The following is a 19,313-nucleotide window of genomic DNA, read 5'->3' as shown; positions in this document are numbered from 1 at the left end:
GGGTTGGACTTGATGGCCTTAGAGGCCCCTTCCAGCTTTGCTATTCTATGATTCTATGTTCTCCCTCCACTGTTGGAGGCAGGATGCCTCTGAATCCAGTTGCTGGGAATCACAAATGGGAGGTCTTGCTTGCGGGCTTTCCAGAGGCACCGTGAGAACAGGACACTGGACCAGATGGGCCTTTAGCCTGACCCAGCAGCCAGCCTGTTGTGTTGTTTTCTAATGATTTCCTGCCCGGGCCTCTGAAGGAGACTGTTACTGACCACTGCCAGCCTGGGCTGGTGGCTTACATATATGCCTCCTTTAAATAATCTTGACAGAGATGCTTGGCTAGCCAGTGTCGAAATACAGATGCCCTGGATATGAAGACCTTCCATCACAGATGGCAATCCTGTGGCCCATCCAGGTGTTGCTGCACTCCCAACTCTGACCCCATTGCCTGTGGCTGCCTGGGGTTGATGGGAATTGGGAGTCCGACGGCATCTAGAGGAGTGCAGGTTTTTCCACCCCAGCTTTCCTGGAATGCCTCTTAAAGTCTTATATGCTCCTGCCTGATTTTCAAGTTGCACTTGCTCACTAAGGGAGTGTCCTCATGCCACCTATAAGCATGTGTTGAAAGGATGAAGGTGGGAGGCTGAGAATGTGTGTGAATCTTAGATTAGAAATCAGCCATGTGCAGTGTCTGGAGCATGTGCAGTGGTAGCTTACAAAGGATGACTGGTCTCTTTCAGGGGCTTGAGACTCCCTAAAACATCATTCTGTAGGAAGAACAGGGTTGCTCCACTTGCTAATTTTCCAACGCCTTATTTTCTGAAAGCTCTACCACGTCCAGTGCTGTTTCTCACAGTCCATTTCGCTGGCAGCATAAAATACAACGGTTAGCCTTACTGCTTCTCTCTAGCACTGGCATGGGGGAAACATCTGGGCCTTCTCCAGATGTTTTTGGATTACAACTTTCCCTAATGGGGAATCTGGGCCATGACTCTGTGGCAGGGCATCTGCTTGGCATGCAGAAGGACCCAGGTCCAAGCCCTGGCACCCCCAGATAGGGCGGGTAAACAACACTGAACCTAGACAGACCAATGGTCTGACTCAGTATAAGGCAGCTTATTATTATTATTAATCTTTATTTATACCCCGCCATTTTTCCAAAGCTGGAACTCATGGCGGCTTCCAGATAAAAAATACATATAATTAAAAACATACAAAGTCTACATTAAAATAAGATTAAACTATTTCCAATATTAAAACCATACACACATATAGCTAAAAAAGTTCAAACTAGTTTAAAAATGATATAATAGACATTAGCAATGCAGCACCCTCCACGCCCTATCCTTAGCCTTCAATTCCAAAGGCTTGTTGGAATAGGAAGGTCTTGTCGGCGGAAGGACTGCAAAGAGGGGGTCATTCTTACCTCCCTAGGAAGGGAATTCCAAAGCCTAGGGGCAGCCACCGAAAAGGCCCTCTTGCGCGTCCTATGAGTCCTATTGTTCCTATCAGGCAGCCAATGGCCACGGGTGGCGAGAGTTGCAGTCCAGAACCGAGAGGAGGTATGCAGGTTCTGCAATGCTGCTGTACGCTCTGATCTTTATAGAGGTGTGCCCCTGTGTTCAGAGGATTCAATTCATGGGCTGATGCCAGCTTTTTCCTGATCTCTATGTATGGATGTGAAAGCTGGACAGTGAAAAAAGTTGATAAGAAAGAAATCAGCTCATTTGAAATGCAGTATTTGAGGTATTTGAGTGTTGCACATACCATGGATGACTTACGGTGACCCTATGAATCAGTGACCTCCAATATCATCTGTCGTGTACCACCCTGTTCAGATCTTGTAAGTTCAGGTCTGTGGCTTCCTTTATGGAATCAATCCATCTCCTGTTTGGCCTTCCTCTTTTTCTACTCCCTTCTGTTTTTCCCAGCATTATTGTCTTTTCTAGTGAATCATGACTTCTCATGATGTATCCAAAGTATAATAACCTCAGTTTCATTATTTTAGCTTCTAGTGACAGTTCTGGTTTAATTTGGTCTAACACCCAATTATTTGTCTTTTTCGCAGTCCACGGTATGTGCAAAGCTCTCCTCCAACACCACATGTCAAATGAGTAGATTTTTCTCTTATCTGCTGTTTTCACTGTCCAAGTTTCACATGCATACATAGAGATCGGGAATACCATGGTCTGAATGATCCTGACTTTGGTGTTCAGTGATACATCATTGCATTTGAGGACCTTTACTAGTTCTCTCATAGCAGCCCTCCCCAGTCCTAGCCTTCTGATTTCTTGACTATTGTCTCTATTTTGGTTAATGGCTGTGCCGAGGTATTGATAACCCTTGACAAATTCAATGTCCTCATCATTCTCTGGTAGAGCCGTTACAATTTTTTTTTAAACCGTTGTGACAGCACCATCCCAGCCCTAAATGTTAGGGCGTTTAATCCCAAGTAAATGCTGTACGAGAGGACTGCAGTCGTGCAAAGCACCTATATATATGTTTGCCCCAAAGGCTGTCAGCCTTTGTTCTTCAGGAAGGTTTTACCTATCTTGCGTGTGCATCAGGAAGGTCGCCTTGGCAGCACAGGCGCGGGGAGAATTGCGGAAGGCAAGTTCGCTGGGTCAAACCCGGCCCTTAGTAGGCTGTATATATTATGCAGCCAACTCGTTTTTTGAGAAGTTTTGTGTCTGCTGGAAAGCACCGTCCCATGCAAGTAGAAATTAATCAGAGTCATGCACAATCGAAACTTCCGGTATCAAGTCGAAGCCGGCCACTGATCATGACTCATTTTATGTGTATGCTGAATGCTCTCTGTCTCTAATTAGGATAAGGTGTTTTTAAAATTCTGTTTTGCTATGTTAAGCGCTTTGGTATTCTTTTGTTTTTTCTTGAAAAGGCCGTATGCGGCTGCGTTCCTGTGCGTACTTCCTTGAATTCAAAAGCAGGGCTTCCTTCTGAGCAGGCAAAATAAAGAATTTCACTGTGTGCATAAAGAGCCTGTTTTTAAAAGAAACTAAACTTCTCCTGCTGCCTCCATTTTTACAGTTTCTCAAATTTGTCTAATTGCACGGGTTAGTTTTATTCATTCATACACCGCATAAGAATTCACTCTCGAGCCCCAAGTGTTGTCGCAATTGGTGACACTCCGAGTCCACTCTCTTTGGGGACCTCCAGAGGTGAGAACGCAGAGTGGGGGGGCGAGACTTCCCGTTGGCTCCTCCCTCTCTGAGGCCGCTATAGGGGCGTGGCTGCTCCCTCTCGTCTCTGAAGCAGCGGCGTGGCACCGCCCACTCCTCTCTGAGAGAGCAACAGGGGCGTGGTCATCCATGGCTCCACCCTCTCCAAGGCAGTGGCAAGGGCGTGGCTACGCATGGCTCCTCCCTCGTCCTCCTCTGAGGCGGCGGTTGGAACTTGCCGCACCGACGCCATTTTGTGCAGAGTGGGCGGGAAGATGAGGAAGCAGAGAAGACGAGGAGCGCCGCCGCCGTTCTTCTTCTGACAGGGTCTTTCTGCCTCTGAGGGGCCGACTCGGGTGGGACGTGACGGGTTCCGGTGCCATGGAGCCAGCTGGGCCGCGGGGGCCGCCTGGCGGGGTCGGGGGCGCGCCGCCGCCTCCTCCTCCTCCGGGGCAGTCCCGGGAGTACAAGCTGGTCATGCTGGGCGCTGGCGGCGTCGGCAAGAGCGGTACGTGGAGGGTGAAAGACTGGCGGGGACGCGCGGGCGTGTGTCGTGGAGGGGCCGGGGTGGGGCGTGGCAATGATAAAAGCGGGAAAAGAAAGCAGGAAGGGTCACCTGTGGAACTCCTTGCCGCAAGGTGTGGGGATGAGACATTGCTGTGCTGCCTGCTGAGGCTGCAATCCAGTACGCACTTATTGGGAGCAAGTCCCGTTGAACCCAGTGCAAGTTACCTCTGAGTAGACTTATATTGTATTGCAGCCTTAGGGTTACGTCTCATGTTAGTCCTACTTAGAGTAGGCCCCTTGAAGCTACGTATCATGGCTAAGTTGGGTCCATCACTTTCAGTGGCTCTATTCTAAGGGGGGAAGGTGTGGCTGGTCATTATTATTATGTGACTGAATGAGCGCTTTGGGTATTTTTATACACTGGGTTGTATCTAGTGTTAGCCTTACTTGAGAGTATTTTATTTATTCATTTGGCGGTATGTATATACTGCTTGGTTGTAACAAAATCTCAAAGCGGTTTACCCTCCCCGCACTCACACACTCTTTAAAATTATCAATTAAAATCAGTTAAAATGGGTACTTCACGATTATTCAGAATCAAAATCTGTAATAAGCTAAACACAGATTAAAATGCATGTTAACTTCTATATATCTGAATAGGCTTGTTTTTAAGAGTAGGCCTGTTAAAATTAATGGACATGGCTAATTTAGGTCTGCTAATTTCAGTGGTTCTACTCTGAATACAATGTAGCTGGGTGCAAACCACTGTTTTTAATTTTTTGGTTTTAATTGTTTGCATTTTATCTTGCCAAGTCACTTTGAGGTTTTTTTTTTAAAGTGACTAGCAAGTTAATAATGTGATGTTTTACTGACTTTTCAGACTTTTAAGATGTTATTTACAACATGCTGCATATGCACGGTTATCAGTAGGATAGCTGCTTCTTGAGAGCTCATCTAAACCAACAAGGAATCTTTAGCAGAGACCTCGAGCAACATTGTGGCTAGCAATGTAGTCTGTGCGCATGTCTACTTGGAAGTAAGTTCATTGAGTTCAGTGGGAGTTTCCATTGAATTCACTTACTCCCAGGAAACTGAATATGGGTTTGCAGGCTGAGAGACTGAGCTATGAATTGGGAATTCCCCAGTTAGACTCTTGCTTACTAGGTGGCCTTAAGAGCGTAAGAACAGCCTGGCTGCTGGATCAGGCCAGCAGCCCATCTTTCCTAGCATCTTGTTCTCACAGTGGCCTACCAGACACCCTTTGGGAAGCCCACAAGCAGGACCTGAGTGCAACAGCAATGCTCCCCACCTGCTATTCCCAGCAGCTGGTATTCAGAGGTATACTGGCGCTGACAGCGAAGGAAGAACAATAACCATCCTGGATATTCATCATTGATAGCCTGATCCCCCTTTTTATTATTTTACATTTCTGTCCCACTTTTCCTTCAAGGAATTCAAGGTGGCATACATGATTCTCCTCCCTCTCCATTTTATCCTCACAACAACTCTGTGAAGTAGGTTAGGCTGAGAGAATGTGATTGACTCAAGGTCATGCAGTGAAACCTGGTCTCCCGGCTCCTAGTCTGACGCTAACTACTACACCACACTGCTTTTAAAGCCATTTTTACATTGCTATCTACCCTGGGGCCTCCACACCTCCAATATTCAAGTGGAGTTTTTCCCGTTTCATCCCTGAACATTGTAACGTCCCTTTTGACTACCAGGGCTGCAGTGGTTCTCATGTGGAACTCCCTCATGTGTCTGTGCTCTTTGACGTGATAAGAGAGCAGCTGCCACAGCTTAATTGGCTTTTCACCTGCTGCTTGTATGTATTTTCTGTTACTATCTATAAATGCGTGTAAAGATGCTGTGTTCTCTTAAACAGATTTTAAAATAACACAACGCTGGTTCACAGGGTTGCATCTTAAAGGGTTGTTTTATTTTTGTGTGGCATGTGTTAATTTTTTGTAAGCAACCTTGAGTGCTTTTGTAAGAGGAAAAATTTTTTTTCGGAACAACCAACCAGAAATGATGTTGCCTTATGCTGAGTCAGAACATTGGTTCATCTTGCCCAATACTGTATACTCAGTTGGGAGTGGTTCTCCAAGGTCCCCTGGTAAGATGATTTTAAGAATGTATTTAAAACTTTATTTATTTTCTTAACAATATTTGTATACTACTTTTAAATATCAATTAAGAATGTCACAATAGTTGTGTTAGTCACAATAGTTAAAAGAACTCTCCATGGAATCAGTCTCTGAATACCAGATGCTGGGGACAAGCAACAGGGGAAGGCTTTTGCATTCATGTCCTACTTCTGGGTTCCCTGAAGGCATCTGCCCGTCTGATCGAGTAACATGGAAACGCAGCTCTTTGGCAACTCTCTGTCAAGGGGCAGGGCTGAGGCGGCAGCGATGGGCTCAATGGGGATTCACTGTGGGCTGGATATAGCCTGTGGGCCAGCAGTCTTTCCCACCCCCTGCAGTAGGCAGTTGTAATAGCAGTGAAGTGGTCTATCAGTCCGTCATGCCCTGTTTACGGACTTGGAACGGAATGAAACGGAAGGCTTGGGACTGGGTCTGGTATGGAAATAGGAGTGATATGGAAATAAGGGTTGAGGAGGCTTTGTTGGTATGAAAATTAGGTAGAAGATAAGAATGTGGTGAGGTGGGGGAGAATGGTACAGAAATAAGACAGACAGGATAAGTTTAGGGTGCCAGAAAATTGAGGAGCTGTCACCCCCGGGGGTATCACTATCCCATCTCATGCCACAATGGTATCCACAGCTGAAGAGCAGGGTTGGAAAATGAAAATGTCAAAGTCCTAGGAGTTATCAACATTATTGTAGGCAACCAAGTGCTTTCCAGCCCTGATAGCGAGAAGAGGGGTTATGAGAGAAGTTCAGGGATGAAACAGAGAAAATTCCACTTGCAGTAGTTGGGGTGTGGAGTCCCCAGGATAGATGGCAACATCAAAAATAGCTCCCTCCTTGATTGTGGTTTTCTGAATCCTCTTTAGCTTGACCCTTCAGTTTCTGGAGGGGCAATCTTGTTCTCACACTTGATCTGCCCTGTGTCTATGCACACATCAGGATCCGAGTTGGGTTCACCCCCTTGAGAGATTGCCAGCAGTACTGCCTTTTTTGCTGAAACAAGTCAGTGGTGGGTCTCCCTACTTTATTATACCCTCCCCCATACACACAGATGGATCTTCTACAGTATCCCCCCTTTCTTTATAAAAACAACATTGATCCTAAGTGATACAGAGCTTCAAAGGTCAAGACTAACACTTTGAATTGTGCCTGGAAATGGCTGTGGAGCTGTTGTATTTTTTTCCCAACAACAACAAAAACTCTGGCAAGTTATATTCCAAATGCCTGGGCTGGTCAAATTTATAGCCTGCTCTCTCTCAAAAAAGTTCAAGGCTTTGTACACAGGGTTATCACTGTAGCAGATGCTGCGTCTCATGACAAGATCCAATCCTGCCTTTTGTTCAGTATTAATATGCTTGTGTCTTCCTTCCAGCCATGACCATGCAGTTCATTAGTCATCGTTTCCCAGAAGATCATGACCCCACCATCGGTGAGTGTGGCCTGCTGCTTCCTCTTTGCACCAGTGATGTGCTGGCTATACAAAACTGGGGTTGGTGGGAACCCCAAATCTGAGAAAATGGGGAACCTGCATGTCTTAAAAGTTAACAATAGTTGCCCACAAATGATACTAGCTTTGGTTGGTAGAATTACCCGCTGCCTTTCTTTTATTTGAATTCCTGCTCCATCCTGAACTAAAAAAAGTAGCTGGACACATGAAACTCCCGTAGGCTATTGACAGCTGCTCCCCATTGAATCAGGCAGAGGTCTTTCCTGGCTCTGGTACCTGAGATCTTTTTTTAAGTTGAGATGTTGAGAGTTGAATCAGGTTCTTCTACAATTCAGAGTGTGTCCTCTACCACTGAGCTGTGGTCTCTTTCTGGTAAAAAAAGTAGCCACTCCTCATTTGAACATTGCAGCGCCTTCCAGAAATGTAATGAGGAATGTGTTGACGTGCTCTCTCTTGTGGGTGTGATAACCATCTCTATGGATCTTTATTAGGCAAAACCCTTTTTGCTTTAAGACGTAACTATAGTATTTTTTTTTCTTTCCTAACAGTAGTAGCCCCTTCCCTGGTTGCCTGTGATGAGCAAAACTCACCTTTTTAGCCATCTTCTGCCATTAAGAGCAGGGGTGGGGATCCTTTTTGGCCCAGGGAGCCAGATCTTTGTCTCTCCCGCAAGCCAACTTTGACAGGTGGGTTGTCCCACCCATCTATCAAATTTGGCCCAAAGCAGTGACGGGGAGGTAGTGACCAAGCAGGATTGAGCTCCCCATGCATCAAAAAATGTGGGGGGCCTTCAGTCCTGCTCTCTGCAGGAATCATGTCCGTGAGCAGCAAATCCAGCTGCGCTTCTGCCTTCCCTGCACGTAACATCAGGTTTGGGGCAGGTGGATGTGGTTTGGGGGAAAAATGGTCTCACAGGCCAAATGGGGGAGGCATGGCAGGCCAAAGAGTAAAGTCAGTGGGGGGCAGCAGTGGGGACAACTATGTTATCTCTGCCCCACCACACCTCTTGCTATTCCCATTGCCCTCAACTTGTGAACTTCCGAAAAGAGAAGCTTTCTAAAAGGCTTCCAGCACTTTTTAGAATTCTGAGGGTTTCCCCGCACCCTGGGCTCTAAAACATGCAAGGAGCTTCCACGAGTGCAGGAGGCTCCCTGCTTCTGATCCCAGAAGTGTGTATTGTGAAGATAGCTAGAGCAGCCCACCAACCAGGAAACGGGCAGTGGGCCCCAATGGGACACACCACAAGTGCAGGTGCATCACTGGAAGCAGAAATTCCTCCAGTCAACTACCTCGTTGGTCTAAAAGTAAAGCACCGCCCAGTATAGGCTGTACCCCTAAAATGAGAGCTCTTTAAATTACAGGTTCTCTACCTGTAAGAGCGCAATTATAGGCTGCACTCAGGTTTTATGCAAGCCAGATTTGGGGGGAAAACGTGTAGTCTATATTTATATCAATATGGTAATTTTTTGAGAGCTATCTGAGCTACAGATGGAAGTTCTTGGCTATCCTCAGTCGCTCAACATCTGTGCCTGTATCATCAGCTGTCAAAATGTTTCCATCTGTGTGAGGGTTTTGTGCGGAATTGTGTCTCTCTGTGTGGTGAAGACGTCTGAAGGGTTGTCCTTTGCACATGAAGACATTAATGGTTTTGCTGTACTGAGTATATGTCTGTCCCTGTCTTTTTTCTTTAGAGGATGCTTACAAAATGCGAATAAGGATTGATGATGAACCTGCTAATCTGGATATTTTGGACACAGCAGGCCAGGTATCTAATAACCACTATGCATTTTATATAATGCTTTAGTGAATTCAAAGCAGCCCATTTACATTTATCTTGCTGTAATCTTTAAAACTATCCTGTGAGGTAGGTCAGTAGTAGTATCCCCATATGGGTGGCTGAGAGTGCCGCAGAGTGTTTGGCGTCTTCATTGAATAACTCATGTTGTAGACTGAAGACACACTTCTTTATTCCAATATACCCAAGATATATCTACGACCCAGCCTGTTCTTCTCTTTGTAAATTGCTTTCACCGATTTTAATACTGTCTTTTTATATTTTTGTAACCCGCCCTGAGACTGTACTGTGAGGAGCTGGTAAGAGGAGGAGATATGATGAAGAATTCATGGCAGAGGCAAGATTTGAACCAGGAGCATCCTGATTCATAGTTAGCCTCTCAGTTACCACCTAGCCTTATGAGCACAGTGTACAGCCATTTTATAGTGCCTTTGTTGTAGGCAAAGTGCAGTGGCTAGCTTGCCCAGATTATGCTATAATCCTGGGTATTGCATGCATGTCGATAGTGCCAGCATGCTTACAGCCCTTTGCTGCAGGGTCAGGTATGTAGTGTGCACTAACCATCCAGGAATTTCAGTATATTTTGTTTTGTTTTTCTTCTTAGGCTGAATTTACTGCTATGAGAGACCAGTACATGAGGGCAGGTGAAGGGTTTATTATCTGTTACTCAATCACGGACCGCCGAAGCTTCCATGAAGTGCGTGAGTTCAAGCAGCTTATCTACCGTGTTCGCCGTACTGATGAGACTCCAGTGGTTCTTGTGGGGAACAAGTTTGATCTAGCTCAACTTAGACAGGTAAGGAATGCTTTACAGATATGCTCTTGCTCAATTCATTTTTTCTCCCCTATCCCTGATTTGCAAAGAGGATGATAGAAAATGGACTGAGTCTTTAGGTTTGCTTGTGTTAAAAGGGAGGCAAATAACACTTGCAACATGTGAGAGAACGTGGACTTGTTTGGTTTTGATTGAAAAATTCCTAGCCTGTCTTTACAGATAGAATTGGTGGTTGCTTTCCTTCAAGCCCCAGGATGCCTTCAGGTATGCTGTCTTGGTTTCCTTCCTCGCTCTGCCCTTTGCCCTTCTGCTGAGTAGAATGCCGCAAGAGGCAGAGAAGATGTAAGAACACCATGTTCAAAACAGGAGGACATTAGGAAGAATTGTGGCTGCTCTCAGGCTAGGAGAGGGATTGGGGAAATGCATCTAGATAGCAAGTATGTCAGCAAGGAGGTCTCTGCCAAGGGTGTCTACTTTGTATTTTTTTAGAATTTATTTGCTGTCATTTTCTGTGTTGTTTCTAAACTATTTTTAGCTGTTTTTAGTGCTGGGTTCCCAAGCTGTGGCCCTTGGACCATCGATGGTCTGTGAGCTTTATTCAGGTGGTCCGCTGCATGTCCGTATCAAATATTCATATTGCGTTTTTATTGCTTGTTTTATTTTTTATATTGTAGTTTGTTGTGTTCCAGTTTGAATTCTGTGGAATACAATAAAAAACGATATATAATAAACAAAGGAAGCCATAGAAATACAATTAAGAATCATACGGTACCTCGCACAGTGCGTAACAATTGCTGCAACAGGCAGAAAAAACATTAAGTGGTGAGCCAGGACCCTCTGCAATCTTCAAGTGGCCCATAGGGGGGAAGGAAATGTGGGGAGCGCTGCTTTATTGTGTTTTACACATTGCCTTGAGACGTGTGTGCGGAAGGCGGTGAATAAAAAACAAGTCAGAAAGGCAGGGGAGTGTTTCTTTGATTAATTTTTTATTTGTAAATGTAACAATGAAAGGAAAGAAAGTGTCCATTTCCCAAGAACTAAGACTATAAAGGAAGGGAAGCTTCATATATATCCTTCTCTGGTACCTCCCTTTTACTGGAATCCTCAACAAAGCAGCAAGCCACATACGCCATTCTGTCTTTTTGCACACCTCTTGTGTACTGCCCTCTATACCTGCCGTGTGCAGCATTGGTTTTTAATTTCCCTCTTCCTCACAGCATCCTTCTACCTTCATTTAGATGTCAATTTCAAGTGAATACCTATTCAGACATCTGCTGTATGCTCAACTCGAAATGATGGTTTTTGTAGCCGTAATGTAAACTGATGGTGGATTATTGTTGTTAGTAGTATTCATGTATTATTTATTTTCCTTTATTTGTTGTATCTTTAATAGTTTTATTTATTTTTTATTTTTTTCATTGTTTTTACTTTGCTTTGTTTCACTTGTTTTGAGGGAGTTGGTAGAAGTTCAGGTGCCAAGAATACCACCACTAGAAGGAGCACCCAGTAACCATATAGAGACTTGGGGGTGGGGAGAGAGAAAACTTCTACAAGTATATATTCCCAGTCATTTTTCTTGGCACTGAAGTCAAGCGGTTTTCTGAGAGCTGATCTGTTGCATGATTCCTACTGTGAAAAAACAAACAAATGTAAAATCCAACATGAAAGCAGGAGTGCAGTTGTGTTTTATTTCAAATGTCTGAGATCAGGAGGAGCCTCAGCGTGAAGCAGAAATGTCAGAAAGATCTAGCAAAAGATGGATGTTGAGGATGAGGAGAGAGAGAGAAACATGAAAAGACAATATTCCAGGAGTTTTTCAGGCTGTGTGGAGGAGGACATAAAAAGCGAAGGTGGCGTTGGTAGAAAAGGACAGAAGCAATCTTTTTCTTGTTTTGCTGAACAGCATGTGCTTTGTTATTGTAAGGTCTCCAAGGAAGAAGGCTCAGCCTTGGCTCGGGAGTTCGGCTGCCCTTTCTTTGAAACCTCAGCCGCCTTTCGCTTCTATATCGACGAAGTGTTTCACACTCTTGTTCGCGAAATCCGGAGGAAGGAGAAAGAAGCTGTCATGGCGATGGGGAAGAAATCTAGGCCCCGGACGAGTGTGTGGAAAAGGTTGAAGTATCCATTCCGGAAGAAGAAGAATTCTGTGACATGAGCCAAATATGTCCTTCAGACAAAGGACTGGGTGGTTCACAAGAGAACTGAATTGGTTCATCAGCATTTGAGCCTCCTGCTCGTTTCTGCTGACTGTGTCAATTGAGATACTTTTCTGTGTTCAAAGTTTGGGCTGCCATTCCTCTATGGAGTCATTCAACCTTGCTGTTGAGAGCTTGTCATGCTATAGCGCATGCTTCAAATTTGTGTCAAATCTGTTTCTTCCTGGAGAAGACTTGGGCTCCTCCCAAAAAAATCATTGATCCAGATGTTTCTAATCAAGCTTTTCAAAAAAAGAACAAAATGCGTAACTAACTTGTCTGCTGCCCACATATCCTTCATGCCTCGCAAGGGTGGTGTGAGCCAGTTCGTCTGATATTTGATTGTTGCTAATATTCGGATTGCTTTTGGATTTAGGTGTCTGTGTCTCAACAGCATTTTGAGAGGTTGTAATTGAGTCCCAACTGTGCTGTTCTGAAGCCCAGTTGCACAATCCATTACAATTTTCTAGAACAGTAAGAAAATGTATGAGAACAATTTCATGAGCTTGATCTGCTGGGATTTGTGGGCCACGAGTGCAGCAGGCAACTTGGTTTCTTTCAGTTGTGAGGAGAATGCTACGAAGAATAGTTGTATCAAATCTTTATCCTCGTGTTTTTCCCCCACTAAGTTGTTGGAGTCCTGTTAGGATGGGCAGAACAATGTCTAGGCAAAGTCATTGAAACCTTCAAAGCACAGGTGATGCCAACAGCCCTGCAACTATGCATGCCTGTCACACAAGCGTCTTTGCATGTGCAGTTTCTACTGTGACTGTAATAATTACACTCCATTTGTATTAGTAGTTTCCCTGTTTTTAAACTTTTTTCCAGTGCCGTATTCTTTTAAGTTTTGCATAAAACTTTGTTTTTTTCTCCCTTCATGTGGGGGAGGCGGCGCTGGATTGTGAAGAATTAACTGCAAATAGTTTGCACCACTTCTCTGGGGCTATGATCCCCAATTCTGTAAATAATAGGAAACTGCAAGTTTCAAAATGACTTGAAACAAGAGGTGGTTATAATTCAAAACTTGCAGCTTACTGTATGAAGCAAAGTTATGAACAAATGAAGCTAGAGATTTCCCTTTTGGGGAGTGGGAAAAACTTTGTGCCTTAAAGTTTGACTTTGCAGAATTCATTGTTATGTTTTGTGCTCATTTGTGACCCTCCCATTTTCTGTCATAATTATATCTGAATAATAAGCACTTTTTTTGGGGGGGGGGGACAACATTCGTTATGTTTATGTTTCACATATACTTTTGTATACATAAGCTGAGAATTGTATTTGACACTATAAAGAATTTGTTTTTTAAAAAGTCTCTTTTATTGAATAATTAAGATGGTAATAAGTCTTCTGTTGCTGCTTTGAGAGAAATGGTGCAGACAAGGATGCGAAAGCTGCAAGACATAATAGATATGCATGAAATGATGCATGGCATGGAGAAACGTGGATAGGGAAGTTTTTCTCCTCCATAATACTAGAACTTGTGGGCATCCAATGAGGCTGAATGTTGAAAATTCAGAATGGACAAAAGAGAATGCCTCCTTCACACAGAGCCTAGTTAAACGATGGAATTCACTCCCATCCAAGGCAGTTATGGCCACCAGATTAGATGGCTTTAAAAGAGGATTAGTCAGATTCATGGCAGTGAATCAGTGAAGACAACCCTGATGGGTATGCTCTGCTTGCACTGTCGGAGGTAGGATGCTTCCGAAGACCAGTTGCTGGAAACCACAGGAGGGGAGGCTCAGGTCCTGATTGCAGGCTTCCTACAGGCATCTGGTTGGTCACTGTGGGAACAGGATGCTGGACTAGATGGAACCCTGGCTGATCCAGTAAGCTCTTCTTAGGTACTTACGTCTTGTTTAATATCAACAGCAAAAAATTGAGATTTAAATTCCACCAAGGCTTCTGTGGGAGAAATCCTCATTGAACTCAGTGGGAATTCTGAGTAGACATATATAGCAGGGGTGAGAAAATGCAGGCCTGGAGGCCGAAGACTACAACTCCAGGCCACACCCCTCACTAGCATTGCTTCACACCCCAAGTCTTTTTGCCTGGCTAGAATTGTGTCCTATAATATGCATCTTGCTTGCTTGGATGGAGTATGAAGACAGCTGTGGAAACTAGCCTACTATGCAAGGGTAAACACATTAGTTTCTCCACCCACATTTCCCTCTGGCCCCGCTCACCACCACCACCAGCATGTGGCCCCTGGAAGGTTGCCCAGAAGGAAATGCGGCCCTCAGGCTGAAAAAGTTCCTCACTTCTGATAGGATTTCACTGCAGTGGTTCAATTATAATATGGTTGAGAATCTTGACTCATTTGTCACCCATATATGCGCAATATAAGCATTTTTAATTGGCAAAGAGTTAACTTTTTAAAAAGACAGGAGATGGTAGTGATGAGATAAGCAGAGCCTTTGATCTTTACTCTTTACATATATCTTCTGGTGCAGTCTGCATCGCTCTGCTGGCTTCTCTACCAAGCATTCAGTACACCTAAGCTGCTGAAATCCCTGAAGGGAAGCAAAGAACTGACTGGTATATTTCGCTTTAAAAATTAACATTAATAGATTTTGACCCTCTTGCTGGATCCACTAATGGAACCACCATCTTCAATTGTGTCTCAGACCAGATCGGAAACAACACACCCTTTAGGTTGCAAAGTGCTTGGTATCTCCTCATCTGAAAGGTTTGTTTGAGCCACTGTTAAAATGTCTGCTACCAGTTGTATTTCTCTCTGTGTGTGGTTGTAATCCAAGAGACAGCATTTGGAAATAATTTATGTTTTCTGTTACTGATTACATGTTGTAGGACTTTGTTCATATATCCCTGCCTGCTGCATCATATAGGGGAAGAAAGATCTGAGCTAGCATTCGCTAGAGATTGTGGGGAGAGTGACTCTCGATGTGACGCAAGCTTTGGTACATATTTTAAATTTATATGCTGCCCTGTAGCCATTTGATTTCGGTAGGCGGGGGTGTGTGTGCAATCCCATAAAATAATAAAGCAAACACATCCATTAACACTACAATTTTAAAAAATGAAAGAGTTTAACTTACAACAAATGTAACTGCATTTTCTCCATTGGACATTTTGCAAGTCTTTTCGCAGCTAGAGCTTGAAAGGAGGAGTTTGTGTGTTCATTCCACCAACGGGGTGAGTGTGAGTCTGTGCCTCTTCCCTTGCGGGAGTTCAGTGTCCCTTGTCACAGCAGACAAATGGAACTGAACAAGGATGAGATAATGCCTTCCCAGGGAGACGGCTCAACCAGTCTGCACACTCAGGAGGCAAAGCTGTATGTGACTCGACTGTGTCCCTGCTGGAGCTGAACCACTAGGTGGCTTCCCCTTCAGGTGAACGGCAAAGGGTTCCTTAACTTAAAATTGTGCAAATTCTGCTAGGAGAGGGGAGAGCAGAAAAGGACGAGCAGAAATCTGTAGCAAAGTGAGCACAATAATGAGGCCAGTATTTTTTTAAAAAAATTAGATGTCTTGCATAGCATTTGTGCCCTGCCTGTAATTAGATGTGTATGTATCCCCATTCTTGACCCTAATGGTGAGCTGGCCAGGTCTCTCCACATGCAACAGAATGAGGTGGTACAATGGATTGTACCAATTCAAAGTGCAGATTGGGGGGGATGTCATTTTTTAATGTTCCCCTATCAAATGCACGCAAAGAGAGAATTTGTGCATGTGTTTGTGAGTGAGACTCTGCCCCAGCATGCTCCCTAGAATCAAAGAGTTGTAGGTTTTTTTGTAGGCCACATACTCCATCCCCTGCTTGCTGCAAGAAATCCAGACCTCAATCATCTCTCAGCTTCTGCTTGAAGAGCAGTGAGGGGGAGCCCCTTGCCCCCTTTAATAATTGTCGGAACTGCTCTTAGGTTCTCCTAATGTTTAACAAGAGGGGAGTATGTGTGTGTGTTTTGTCCCTGTAGGCCATGGGTAGCTAGTCTTTTCTGGTTGGCTGGCCAGGTTTTAATCTCCCTGACCCCTGGTGGACCAAATTTGACAGTTAGGTTGAGCTGTCAAATTTGGTGCTGTGCTTTGAAGCCCTGATCATCTGAGGTCTGCAGCAGAGAAGGGTCTGCATGGATCCTTTCAGCTGGAGAGGCCAGGTACTGAACCTGGGGCCTGCTGCATGCAAGTATGAGATATATTACTCATTCTCCAAATGGCACCATCCCATGCACAAGAGGGAGGCATCAGTAATGGGGAACCCCAAGTTTTGCAGAAGTGCATACACCTTTACAAAATAAAATGGGGAGGGAGGAAGGAATCCTTAAACCAGCTCTATGTGGACTGAACATGCTCAGTGGCCACAGAACGTTGGCTAGATGTTGACTGGGGAAAAAAACGCAGAAAATTGGGGGTAAGGGGAATGGAGTGTCCTGAGAGGGTATGGCTGGCTGGCTTACTGGCTGGAACCCTGAACAGGAACATGCCACAATGCAACATTTTGTTGCAGTCCCCACTTGTGTGTCCTATCACTAAGTGGAGTCCTCCACAAATAGGAAGCTACCCTTTTTAGATCCCTGGGCCATCTATCCCAGTAAAGTCTGTTTTATCAGGTAGTCGCTCTCAGAGCCTCAGTCAGATTCCCCCTCCTTCCTTCATTTCCTGTTTGGGATCGCTTTGATTAGAGGTGCTAGAGATTAATAATAATAATAATAATATTTTATTTATTGGTCGCCTCTCTGTCCAGGTTAGTGGACACTCTAGGCGACTTACAATAACAAAAAGCTATACATAATATACATATACAAAAACAAACCACAGTCCTAAACAATTTAAAACCAATTTCCAATTAAAACATCATAAAATTAATCCTCCTTAATCCCACAAAAAAAAAAAAAAAGCAGCACACAAAAAACAAACAAAAAACAAACACACACCCAGGCCACCCCAGCCAGCCGGCTTATGTATCCCTCCCAAGAGGGACAGGTGGTAGCAATCAGTCCCAGCTGGCTGGGTACCTGGGGCCTGGTCCTGCAGGATGCAGGTCTGCCAGGCAGAAGTCCCACAGGGAAGGGGGGTGGAGGTGGTGATCCCACAGCAGCAGCAGCAGCAGCAACAGCAGCAGACTCTCCTTCCCTGGGCGGCGATGTTCTCTTCCTGCAGGCCCTGGGTCAGATTGAATCTGTAACTGGTGATGTCGGGGTTTCAGTGTCGGACTGAGACCTGTGAGACCAGGGTTCAAATCCCTGCTCGGCACTGAAGCTTGCTGGGTGACCTTGGGCCAGTCACTGTCTCTCAGCCTAAGCTACCTCACAGGGTTGTTGTGAGGATAAAATCAGGAGGGGGAGAATCATGTCTGTATGTCACCTTGAGCTCCTTGGAGGAATGGTGGGACAGAAATGCAATCATAAATACTACGGAGTTGTGTGACTCTTTAATAATGAAGGTGCATAGTTTTGCAACCTCAGGGGGGAAATATTGTGCTTTGATCAGTAACTAAATTTAAAGTGACTCCATTTTTATTTGAACGCTCAGTGTGCGTTAAAACAATTCTGACATTACAGGTAGCATGACATATTTGTTAGGTTAGTATTACAGCATTATGCAGTTGCACACGGTTCAAGTTAATTTTTTTCTTACATTTTTTTGTTTTGACACCAAGTTGTGACTTGTCCAAGTTTTTTTTTAAATTTACAAGAGACACAAGGTGAAAAGGAAATAAAAATCCCAACCAAAAATGACCCACATTTGGGAGATTTTACAGTGAGGCAACTGTCAATACATTTTTTAAAAAGTTATCTGACCCTCTTTATTTTCCCATTATTCCTGAGGAGTAATGGATCTCTTCACATCCGCCCAATAAGCCTATGTCTATTTTACCCTGAGCACGTTTCCTTGACAACAACTTCAATTTTTTTTTCTTTATGACTGGAGGAAGGAGAGATGATTTAGGCTTAAGAAAGATGAATTTTATTTGCATTGAAAAGTTTTTTTTAAAAAAAAGGGAAGCAAAGAGTTTTAATTCAAGCTGAGCCCTAATCTATCAGTAAATGGCAGCAAAACCAGTCTGGGGGCTGAGGAGCATTAAGCTTCAAGATAATCAGTGTGAATTCTGAATTTGGCACCAACCTGGCCTTGCAGAGAAGAAGTGTGAATTCTCCCGTTCGGAAATGGTTATGTGTCTCAAGAAGTCTTTATAGCAACGCTTGGTGACTGGCCCTCCAGGTGTTGCTGGACTACAACTCCCATCACCCTGACCATTGGCCAGGTTGTGCCAATGGAAGTTGGAGGATCACAGCTTTCCAACCCTGCCGTACAGTGGTTCTCAATAGCTTTCCTTGGCAACAATTTTTTTTTAAATAAAAAAAGACTTGGGGTTTGTGAGATCAGTGTTCTTCAATGCTGGGTCCCCAGATGTTGCTGCACCACAATGCCCATTGATCCTGACCATTGGGCTGAGGTGGCTGGGGTCGATGGGAGTTGTAGTCCAACAACTTTTGAGGACCCAAGGTTGAAGAATGCTACACCAGAACCCTGACACCCACCAACTAGAGCCAGCTGCAAAACAGTGGCTCACACTGGCAGACATGTGCTGGAAATTAAGGAGAGGCACAGACTAGGAATTTGTGATCACTACTAGACCAGGAGTTCCCAAACTGTGGTTTGCGGACCGTTGGCATGTCTGCATTAAATGCTCATATTGATTTTTAACGGTATTTTTATAGCTTCTGTTTCTCATATTGTATTTTAGTGCCTTTATGGCATGCAAGTGGCACTACAACAAAATACAATCTTAAGAAACAATAGGAGCAATAAAGACACAATTAAAAATCAGGCAGCACATAGCTGCTACAACAGGCAGAAAAGTCATTAAGTGGTCCACACAAGACCCTCGGGAAATTTCAAGTGGTCCATTGGGGGAAAAATGTTGGAGAGCCACTGTGCCAGTCCCAGGTCTGCTCCCACAAAATCATCTCCTGGCCCCCTCCCCCTTCCAGTGTTCTTTTGCAGCAACCTCATTTGGAGGGTGGGGTGAGAAGCCTGCTGTTAAGACAACTGGAGAAATCCTTGCCAATCTACTGCAAATCACTGTTTTTAACCAGAGGTAGGTGAGCTTATACACTCCGAGCAGAGGCCTCTCTGGCTTTCTGAGAAAAGGCACAACAAACAGTGGAGGCTGGTGCATTAGGGCAAACGGGACTCTGCCCACCAACCTCACTCTGCCCTAACCCAGCCCCTGCCTGCCTTCTTTCTTACTTTACAACCAGCCCAAGGGAGTTGGCACTTCCGGTCAGCTGCTTCTTAGTCTCAGGGT

General features: G+C 44.5%; 1 protein-coding gene across 5 annotated transcripts; it reads left to right on the top strand.

The window, feature by feature from the left end:
- Positions 1-3,364: 3,364 nt before the first annotated feature.
- On the top strand, positions 3,365-13,350 carry RIT1 (Ras like without CAAX 1). 5 transcript variants are annotated; one of them, XM_061606667.1, is made up of 5 exons: positions 3,365-3,678; positions 7,202-7,258; positions 8,968-9,041; positions 9,676-9,867; positions 11,771-13,350. In XM_061606667.1, exons 1-5 carry the CDS (start codon positions 3,552-3,554, stop codon positions 11,999-12,001), a joined length of 681 nt encoding a protein of 226 aa, XP_061462651.1. In that variant the 5' UTR covers positions 3,365-3,551; the 3' UTR covers positions 12,002-13,350. The 5 variants fall into 5 exon arrangements, with proteins under 5 accessions (XP_061462651.1, XP_061462656.1, XP_061462655.1 ...); XM_061606672.1 differs by lacking the exon at positions 3,365-3,678 and adding an exon at positions 3,786-3,808; XM_061606671.1 differs by lacking the exon at positions 3,365-3,678 and adding an exon at positions 3,831-3,855.
- Positions 13,351-19,313: the final 5,963 nt, after the last annotated feature.

Source organism: Rhineura floridana, chromosome 22 (assembly GCF_030035675.1).
Source record: "Rhineura floridana isolate rRhiFlo1 chromosome 22, rRhiFlo1.hap2, whole genome shotgun sequence".
In the NCBI taxonomy this organism is placed as follows: domain Eukaryota; kingdom Metazoa; phylum Chordata; class Lepidosauria; order Squamata; family Rhineuridae; genus Rhineura; species Rhineura floridana.
This window is presented reverse-complemented; position numbering and strand designations above follow the sequence as displayed.